General features: G+C 45.8%; 1 protein-coding gene across 9 annotated transcripts in view; it reads right to left on the reverse strand.

Annotated features, from left to right (window-relative positions):
• Positions 1 to 10,776, reverse strand: part of CACNA1D (calcium voltage-gated channel subunit alpha1 D) — a 308,623-nt gene that overhangs the window by 77,959 nt on the left and 219,888 nt on the right. For 8 of the 9 annotated variants that reach the window (XM_081073050.1, XM_081073054.1, XM_081073051.1 and 5 more), the window contains 6 exons: positions 8,054 to 8,174; positions 6,044 to 6,158; positions 5,467 to 5,536; positions 4,571 to 4,637; positions 3,695 to 3,845; positions 1,449 to 1,578 (listed from right to left, as the gene is read on the reverse strand). In XM_081073050.1, the coding sequence (XP_080929176.1) occupies positions 1,449 to 1,578; positions 3,695 to 3,845; positions 4,571 to 4,637; positions 5,467 to 5,536; positions 6,044 to 6,158; positions 8,054 to 8,174 (654 nt within the window). Of the gene's footprint in view, positions 1 to 1,448; positions 1,579 to 3,694; positions 3,849 to 4,570; positions 4,638 to 5,466; positions 5,537 to 6,043; positions 6,159 to 8,053; positions 8,175 to 10,776 lie in introns of all 9 variants that reach the window. The other variant, XM_081073048.1, reaches the window with a different exon arrangement.

Genomic DNA, 10,776 nt, shown 5'->3' on the forward strand with positions numbered 1-10,776 from the left:
AATTTAAAAAAACAACAACTGTAGTATTGTAAAAACAATACTGTAAAAACAATGCAGTATTGTAAAAACAATAAATACACATATTTAAAAACAACAATAACATTCTTGGGAAAAGCAGCAGGGAAATAAACTCATGGGGAAGTAATTACAATAAAAACTAAGAACAGGAAGCCCCAGTGTAAATTAACTGTCAATCGGTGTTCTAGACTAGCTCCTGACCTAGTCTATCACGTAACGTCTTTTCCCATACAGCTTTTCCCCTTGGGTCTCACTTTTATGATGGAACTCAATGACACCCCGGTCTTTGTTCCATTTGAATGCTTAGATAGAAACAACCTCAGAACCTCTAACAAACACGCTAATCTGTGAGTAAAGACAGACTCAGGCCCTTCATCTTTACATCAACACCAACATGTGCCTTGAGGGAAAGTTCTTTTTATCTTCGTGTCAGAGTGTGTGTTTTATCAATCTGATTGATAGGTTGGGTTTGCTAAGCTTCAAACCAAGAGACTAGAAATGGAAAGACATAGCACGAGGCCTGGCTATCACAACCCAAATCCTGGGGCACTGATCTAGTGATTTGTCTTACTCCTCAAATCTCTGACAATCTCATGTACAGAGAGGTGCCAACCAGGCAAGGCAGCGTCGCCTGTTGGCCGCACACATTTGTGGGCCTCCCTCTCCTGGGAGGGTTTCTCAGTTATCATCTGACACTCACTACACTGTCAAGGCCAGAGAGGCAATAGGCTACGTCTGCTTAGGCCAGAACTAATCTAGGTATCATTTCTGTCCACCACAGATTCAGTGGAAGGGTGATATGCCTAAGATATGAAACCAATTAAAAATAGAAAACTTAAACCTCTACTTGTTTTCTTCATAAAACCATCTCCTGCAATACCAAAACACAGTTCTTCCTTTCCACTGAACCACTCAACCTCACATCTCATCATCTCCCCGACTTATATTTCTCCTCAGTAATGGAGCCAAATAGCTTTGTGAATTCCATCTAGGTAAGATATGTCTTCCCCTCCAACCCTAAATAAGAGCTCCTGGGCATGTGACATACCTGGATTCAATTTTACTTTCTCTCCTGCTGGATGCTTCCCACTAGGCAGAAATCTCAAAACAGGTGTGGATGTTAATTTGACCAAGGAGAAAAGAGGGACCAAAATGTTGGCAGCAAGGAATGGAGAGGTCCCTGAATACACTATAAGTTACTGCAGACTATTTAAAATGAAGTTGAAAATATATGATTCAATAAAGGTTGTCCCGATAAAATAAAACACCTCTGGTACACACAAACCTAAAACATAAAATGCTTACAGGTGAAGGAGCGGCCTACTCTAGCTTTAACATGTTGGGCCTATGTAGGCCCTGCCTGGATGACAGCGGAGGCCAGTGTGACCCGAGAGGGAGCCCCACCCTCTTGTCCTTGCTCAGGGGCTTACAGTGTTCCGGAAGGAGTGGCTGCGGATGGGGTCCTCGGCTGCGAGGGAGGCACTGCTCAGCATGATGAAGACGAGGATGAGGTTGGTGAAGATGTGGTGGTTGATGAGCTTGTGGCAGCCCACGCGGATCCTGTGGGAAAAGCCACTACATGGACACAGCCCCAGGCAGGGCCTGAGCAGACGGGCCAGCCTCTTCAGCATGCCGGGGCTACTCAGTGGTGACACGTCAGACAGAGGACAGCTATCAGCTGTGCCACCCATGCCCCCACCCAGCAAACCAGAACCACCTGACTATTAGCCCCCCGAAACCCTGCACACCCTGAGGGCCCTCGGTGCAACAGCTCTGGGTCGGTGCACCACGTCGGACCATTTACTGAGTCTTTAAATGTGGGGATGATCCTCCTAAAGGTGGGGAAACTGAGGCTGAAGGATGTGAAAAAACTTTCTTAAGATGACACAGCTAGCAAGGACCAGAGGCAGGTTTCCCATGCAGGTGTGACTATGACGTTTTCCCACTATAGCATGAAGCCTAGTGCTTACTTTTCCTGCCTAGAAGGGAGGTTGGGGCCGAAGATGATCGCAGATGCTCACAAAGAATGAGAGCTATCCCTTTCTTGTACTGCAGTTGGGCTGTATTAAAATATGACTGCAGTAAGTAAGGCTTGGCGAATCTCCTGTTATGTGGAGATTCTGTCTCAAGTGCTATTTTGGGCGGGGCGGGGGGAGGGAGGAGCTGATCGACAAGGAGCACGCCTGTGAGAGAGAGTGAAGAGAGAGTTACATTGCCATGCAAGAATTTCATAAGGACCTTACTGCACCATGTGGCAGGGCTGTCACAGAGTCCTGTAATCCTGGGAAGCCAGGCAGGGCAGCACACGCCCAGCTCCCCCAGTCCCGGCCCTCATGACGGCTCAGTGGGCCATCAGACCCTCTCCTGCTGCCCCCCGACGTCCCAGGGGCTAGTTCGTGTCTGCTACCCTCAACCCCAATATTCGACTTTAGAATGTAAAGATTGGGGGGGGTGTGGAAGGTACAGAACACATGCAGGTTTTCCTTTGAAAAGATTTTTTTTAACTTTCAAAAGTGGAGTCAACTTTATAGGAAGGTGACCCCTTACTTCAAACACTCCATTTTGGGGCTGCTTCTGGCTGGGATGTGCCCTCTCAAAGCTCTAAGCAACTGAGTGTGGGGAGGGGCTTCCAGGACTGTGAGGGCAGGAGAGCTCACAGCTTTGTGTGTGTGTTGGGGGAGGGGAATCAATCCATTCCTTCCATATATGTGACTATAGGTATCAGGAACATCGTCGGATGAATAACTATTTTTTAAAGAGACATCCAAACTCTCAATCTTGATGAGCTGTAAAAACCATCCTCCAATTTTTAAATCTCTAAGGACTGCAGCATGACTTGCCTCCCACCTCTGTCTCCCTGGGGCCTGTGAATTATACAGAGCTCCTCTCTGCCAGCTAAGAACTACTTCTGCAAGCCTAGAAACCCTTCCAGGAGTCATTTATTCCCTCTGGCATTGCACTCAGTCCCAGATGATTTAAAGCCTAGAAACCAGCTAGTAAATAAGTGTCTTCCTCTTACAGCACTTCTGAGTAATCACCACACTCCTGGTGAGCACCTATCATTTTAACAGGAGAAATTCTATTTTCAGCAGGACATCATGGAGCTGAACTGAAGAGCTCAACCTATGAGATATCATTGAGCAAAACTATTTCTTGCCGTAAAACTCAATAGGGAAAACTGATCAACTAAATAAGACCTCAGGATAAAGACGCTGTGCAGAAGCTGGCCACAAAATTCCTACGCCCCCCGCCCCCCCAAGCATCTTAACGTAAGACCCACTCATGAAAGAAGGATCCTCTGGATAGAACACACCTCACAGGGGACAACCCACGGGACACCGGAGTCGTGGACTCCGACCCAGCAGCAGTTCTGTCACCACTGCTGACCCCAGTGCAGGGGTTAAGGGTGAAGAGAATCTGGAATGGCACTCCACCCCGCACCTGGCCTCACTCCTACAGCCCCAGTGGTTCAGGCTAGGAAACGATGAACGGATGGAGGACAAGGGCACGCACGGCTGAAGCAAGGGAGAGGTTGGGGCACTTGGGAGCCTCTGACGCTCCGGGGCAGGAGGGGCTGGGAGTCACCTTCCCCTCACTCGAGCCGCAGGTACCCTCAAGCAACCTGGAGGGCCACAGAGAGCTGCAGCCCTGAAGTGGCTAGAAAGGGGGTATTTACGGGTTGGTCTTGCTAAGAATGAAGAAAGCGCTCCCTTCAGGAATGGGGACGATTTTCTCTTTCATGTTCAACTCGGAGATCCTGCGAGGACGGGGGCCAGCGGGGACCTCAGGTTCATCTTCTTCCTCCTCCTGCTCCTCTTCCTCGTCACCTACTTTAAACGAGGCACCTTCTTTAATAGGCATGAAACAAAGACTGCATCTGGGTTTGAATTCGTCTCAATTTCACATGAAAAGTTGTCTTAAACTTTAACAACCTCTATCAGCTTACATTCACCGAAACCCTTCAGAACCCAGGCAGAGGGTGTGTGGTGAGGCAGGGGGTTGGGAAGCCGGGCTGTTTGGTGACCGTGTTGAGTTGTGGAATGAAGTCCCAGCAGTTGAAGATCTGAGCACAGGTCAAAGGTGGCAGCAGTGGGATTCTCACTGCCATCCCAGTAACCTCCTCGCTCAGCTTCAGCCTGAAAACCGTGTGGGACTTCACATCACACACGACCAGTCTCCCATGTTCCTCTAACCCCAGTCCCTCCCACATCTGCCATTCAAGGCACCTGGTCAAATGTGAAAGTGTCAGGGGACTAGTGAGAACCGGTCACCTCCTAGAGAGACTCCCGAGCAAAGGTCGGGCTTGTCCTGATTCACCTACACTTTCTCTCCTCAGCCCCTGGGATTTGGGTTATGCCAGCTGCCTGTGACCGAGAGAAGAAACAGAGGGAAGCCGCCCCCACGGACACTGGACCCATGGCCTTGATCTCAGCAGCCCAGCGCGTGCCCCAGCTAGGCCAGCCAGCCAGACTCGGCCGCTGATCACAGAGTGGTTGCAAAGCCCCATCACTCCTAAGCAGAAAGTCTGAAGGTATGGGCTCCACCACCATACCTGGCACGTCACAAGGTGGGTATGGGTCCTTGTCCTCATCCTCTTCTCGGTAGTCATCAATTGTAACCTACGATGACAGAGAGGTCTTGGGAGGAGGGCACGTCAGAGGGCCACAGGGAAGACTCGACCCTGCCAGTCAGCACAGGACAGAGACGTTCTCTACAAAGTGGGTGCTGTATGTGAGTGCGTGTGTAGGGGCAGCAGAAGCTCCGATGATGTTTCTGCTGGAGACCTCAGGTAGGAGGGCAGATGAGGAGAAAACTGGTGTAACTTCAACCGAGCCACAGTTAGCTACCACCACCCATACCTCTTCCTGCCCTAGCACTGTCACACCCCCTGTATAACTTCAGTGAAGAGTCCGGCCTCCCTACCAGACAGTGAGCCCTACACAGGTAGGGACCTTGTTGGTCTCGTTCATTCCTGATCCCCGTGTCAGACACACAATAACCGTGCAAAAAGTATTTACGGACTCAGTGAACAAAAGAGTGAAAAACCCAGAGCTGTCCTACATGGGATGAAGTTTGACAGCCCTGAGCACACAGCCCCAATCCTGAGACCCCCTCTGGGGACACACATCTGTTAACAAGCCTTGATTTTGATCCCCACTGAGAAGACACTGACACCGATCAGGGATGACCACACAAATCCAACAAAGAAAATATAAGTGGTCAAAACCATCAAATATTGAATATACTGGTTCTCTGGTAAAATATGGGCTTGCCACCAGCTGAATGCCTAAATTCACTCCAAATTCCCTGGGAAACCAGAATCTATAATGGTGTGCCATCCTCACACACCAAAATATCACACAGGACACTTTCCTTGTGTAAACGGTACATTTATGGTGGTATCAACAGAAGCATTTTGATACAAAAGGGGTGTTTCAGAACATATACCTTGTTGTCACTGTTGGCTATCTGATTGACTTCCGGTTTGTGGTTCTTTTTATTTTCCAGGCTTTCTTTTCTACAGAGGAGAGAACAGAACACAAGAAACCAACACTAATAAAAACACTAATCCAGATTCTGAATCAACAGTGGCCCAATGAAGGACAGACTTTAATTGGAAACAACACCAACAGCAAGAACATAGCACAACCCATATTTAGGGCCTCCCGTTCATTCAGGGCACTGGATGCATTTCATGGATCATCTTATTAAAAGGCTCATTCAAGAGCTAATCAGCATTGAATGCATCATTTATTTTATGATGCCAAAATTAACCACAGTGATTCTTTAAGCATGGGAATGTGTGACTCCCACTCTCAGCTCTGAGGGAATGAGAGCCAAGGGCCTGGATTCTGCCCCAGATTCCATTCCTGTGGGTCAGCCCCACATGGCCACCCACAATCACCACAAAGCAACAACATGGGGGCACAGCTGCTATGGAGTCCGAGTGGCTCCGCCAGGCCTCACCTACAGCTGGCTCCCCAGGCAGTCCCCTGAGCAAACACCTCTGTGCAAATGGGGTTACCTGGCAATCTTTTTCCTTTCTTTTTCTTCGGCTTCCTCTTTCTGAGCAGTATTCAAACTTTCAGCATCAGCCAAATTGTCTACAGCGATGGCCAAGAAGACATTCAGTAGGATATCTAATTTGAACATTTTAAGGGTACAACACCTTTCTAATGCAACTACATATTGTCAACAATAGCAACAATAGTCATAATCCCTCTGTGTTCTGGGAGGCTGATAACTGGAGACTGTCCCCTAATGCTATATTCACTTGGTAAAGCCAGAGGACAAGAGCACTGTTTTTTGTTTGTTTGTTTGTTTGTTTGTTTGTTTGTTTAACTAGAAACCTGGAGAAGACAATCTGGAGAGAAGCAAAATTAAGATTCACTAAAACCCATGAAAACCTACAAATGCCAACATTTCCTTCATGTAAGTGCATATGTGTGTACTGTGCGTACATGTGTATACGTGTGTCTCTACACATCTAGGTATCTATAGCTATGATACACATTCCATAAAACAATCTATAACATAAACATGGTGCTTTTATGCATTTTGCATTTTGCTTTATGCATTTTGTTTTCTTTCTTTTAAAACACACATACCCACAAAACATATATTTGGGGCATGCTTGCCAAAATGGACCCTTGTAAAGGCTACACATTATTCAAATGATGACTCCACTGCACAAGAGTCTGAAGTGGCCTTCCGAGTGTGCAGATGCCTCATTCATTCATTCACACTGGCTGACTACAGCATGCCTGACTTACTGCCAAATGGTGCCAGACTATTCTTTTGAATAGTCCCACTGTGGCTAAATCTTTGATGACTGTGGTTGAATTTTACTTTTTCAAATCGTAAGAAGTTAGGTGATTGAACAAGTTATTAGGTTTTTGTCTTTTACTATAATGTTCTGTGTGTGGTTTCCATGGATTGAAAAAAATTCTAAACGAGGTTCCCAAATCAGAAGACGCCTGTTTCTTATTCGCTGACCGTTAAATCCATTTTTGAGAATCACAGGAATCAATGGGCAGGAAGTCAATATGGCTCCCTTCTCTAATGCCTCTCTCGGGCTGATGCACAGACTGTGGGAGCCCCGGGACCCGAGACAGGAGAGGCACACCATTGTCCCACATGCCCTGTGCAGTCTAAAATCTCAGGTGGGTTGCTGAACACGTAAACAAACATAACCTAACGAGAGACTGATGATGAGATAGCTTCCAGGGGATTTCACGCTTGACTAAGCTATTCAAGTATTTAAAGAGGACAGGACGTGAGTGAATTACATTCAGACTTTCAAAACGCCTTTGATGTGTTAGACTATTTTTTAAACAGAGCCTCAGTGAGCTTGAGGCGGTATTCACATGTTTGTACAATTGTTCTCCCACCAAACATTTATTGATGTCCGCATGCCAGGCCTTGTGCCAGGCAGGGAAGACAGAGATAAATCAGACACAACCAAAGGTTGTGGGCTCACGAAGGCTCCGATAGAGGTAAAGAGAGATCTGAATTTTCAAAAGTCTAGGATTACAGAATACCTCTTGGCAGGGAAAAGGAATAAACGAGTTGGAAAGAAGTTACACAGCATGATACAACTAGCCCATGGATATCTGACCTTCAAAGATGTACAGATCAGCACAGCAAAATTAGGTTCAGGGGAGCTTAGGTCAATCCATTGAAGATGGGTCCCCATTGGTTATGAAGGCTTTTAAGAAGACATAAATGTGCCCCTAACCTCCCATCCCATCCTATCCCAAGGATGATGGCTCGAAGAACCACCTGGCTTTGCCCTAAGCTGTCCCATGGGATGTGTACAGGAGATGTGAAACCAAGCTGGTGACCAGGCAGCCCATGCATTGTAGCAGGGTCCCTCCCCTCAGCCTGCTCTCATCCCTCAAAGCCCAACTGGGGCTCTGCCTGTACTGTGCTGTCCTGAGCAACAGTGAAGGAGAGCAGACAAAACAAGGTAAGGACATTCACTTCCTTATCAAGACAATGACAGTAACAAAGCCTTGGTCAGCTTAAAGGATACAGTTACCACAAATGAAGAGGATGATGAAGTAGATGCAGACGATCATTCCCGAAGAGGACGGGCCCCCATATGCCATGATGCCATCATACATCACAGCATTCCAGTCTTCACCTGTCAGAATCTAAGAAGCCAAAACTTGGATCAGCTCCAGGTGGACAAACACTCCCCAGTTGTTCTCTCAGCGCTCCTTGGCGGCTCCTAAATCTGGTTTGAGCTGCCTTTCACAGTCCAGTTTGCATTTAACAAATCCATCTGTTATCCCATAGAGTTTTCAAAACATTATTTTTAATTACACAAATAGATGAGTTAGTTCTTCTAGTGAAAATAAAGTAACATAAGACTCATGTGCTCTTGGATGACACCTCAGCCCAGTTTGAGTCCCCTCCCCAGAGAGCATACTATTGGTGTGTGTCTCTCTCTAGGACCTTTGTGGATTTAAACACATACATACACATGCAGAGAAAACAGGCGGTTGGTGTCTCTCTGATTTCATTAGACATAAAAGGTATCAGACTATATGAATTTTCTGCAATTTGCTTTTTTTCTCTCAACAATATACTCTGGAGATTCTGTTTTAAACTGCTGCCTAGAATTCCACATAGTTAATCAACTGTGGAAATGGAGAATTATACCTATGAATTTTTAGAAGAGAAAGGAATTCTAAATATCTTATGTAAATTTACAAATTACCTCATGGGTATATACTAATAATGCCCTAAAATTTCATAAATAATCTTCTCTACTGATGATACTCAGTCCATCATGAAATAGAATCAGATGAACATGAACAACAATTTAAAAATACCCTACCTTATCTCAGGAATCTGAAAATGGAACTACCCTATGATCCAGTAATTCCACTCCTAGGCATCTACCCGGAGAAATCCAAAACTCCAATTCAAAAATCTGTATGCACTCCTATGTTTATTGCAGCACTTTACACAATAGCCAAGATATGGAAACAACCAAAATGCCCATCGGTAGATGACTGGATTAAGAAGCTGTGGTACATTTATACAATGGAGTATTACGCAGCCATAAAGAAGAAAGAAATCTTATCATTTGCAGCAACATGGATGGATCTAGAGAACATTATGTTAAGTGAAATAAGTCAGAAAGAGAAAGACAAGTACCATATGATCTCACTTATATATGGAATCTAAAGAAAAGACTATGTGAATGAACTGATCAGAGTCAGTTTTGGGGACGCAGGGAAGAAACCGAGAGTGGTTGGATGGGTGTGTGGGAGGGGGTTGGGGATGAGGGGAGGGGTGGGGGGATTTGGAGGCGGCTGGTGGCCACAAGATGGCCTCAGGGTTTTTCTTTTGAAAATTGATTTGGGGAAGGTATTCTATAGTGTTGTGGAGATTTTGTTGGGTATCCGATGGACATGCGTCCTATTTGGGAGACCACCTCAGGGATACTGTGGATACCTGATCATGGCATTGTACATCAGAGGCTGGACATTGATGAATGCCAACTATAATTTTGTGTATATAGTGTGGTGGTTCGGTGTGGGGTCGGAGGGATGGTGGATGGGGGGAGGGGGATTCACAGTGTGAGGGATGTGGGTGATGAACGTCTGGGTATTGCCTTGTTTTGTGCACCTGAAACTAATAAATAAATTAATTAATAAAAAAAAAAAAAAAATACCCTACCTTCCAGAGACAGAGAGTGAGAGTGGGAGAGATCATGCTCCTTTATCTCCTATCTGGACCACATGCTATAAAAATTAAAACTGCCACGGATCACAACCAAACAGAAAAAAATGGGCAAATGATTTGAAATGACGAAGTAATTCACAGAAAAGGCACTATAAACGGCTCTTGGTCACGTGAAAAGACATTCAGGTTCACTCCTGATAATTAAAACTACAACAAGATACCATTTTCCCCTATCAGATAGGCAACGGTCAAAAAGTCTGAACGCCTGCTGTGGTGAAAAGGAGTGAGGCAATGGGCAGTCTCCACACACTACCGCTGGAGGATGAATTAACACAACTTCAAGGAGAATGCGTGGGCAACAGCATCAGAAATTAGATGCACACCCTTTAAACCAGCAGTTCCACCTCAGGGAATTTATCCGACAGATCTACTCTCACACACGTGCCCCATGGTGTCTGTTCAAGGTCATCCACTGAGGCAAGACTAGACACAAGGAAACCTTCATCAGCAGGGGGCTGGCTCTATGAGTTATGGCACATCCACACCACAGACTTGATACAGCACTGAAAAGGAGGAGGCAACCTTTTATGGACCAGGAAGGAAGGTTCTTAAGGACACTTTAAGTGATAAAAAAGCAAGATGGAAAACAGCATGTGGAATGAGCGACCAGCTGTGCAAATTCATCTGTAGCTAGGGAGGGAGGGTGATTTATATCTGAGCAAATATATCTCAAAGAATACACAAAAAGCTATTTAACGGTGTTTGCCTCCTAGAAGGGGAATTGGTGGGTGGCTGGGTGGGAGACTGGTTTTACTTTATAGCCTTTTGTAATGTTTGAATTTTGTGTCATATACACGTATGACAAAAACCATCACCACCACCAGGTTTCTCTGACAGAAGTCAGAAAAACGAATGACTAATCACTGGCCCAAAATTAAACATAATTCAAAAAATTAAAACTGCAGCCTATCGCAGTGACAAAAATTCCATTCACCTCAAAATGACCAAGTGGGAAAGAATCTTAGAGACCATTCATTCCCTCTAGTGTGTGTATCTCTC

Source organism: Rhinolophus hipposideros (genome assembly GCF_964194185.1).
Source record: "Rhinolophus hipposideros genome assembly, chromosome: 14".
Taxonomy (NCBI): Eukaryota; Metazoa; Chordata; class Mammalia; order Chiroptera; family Rhinolophidae; genus Rhinolophus; species Rhinolophus hipposideros.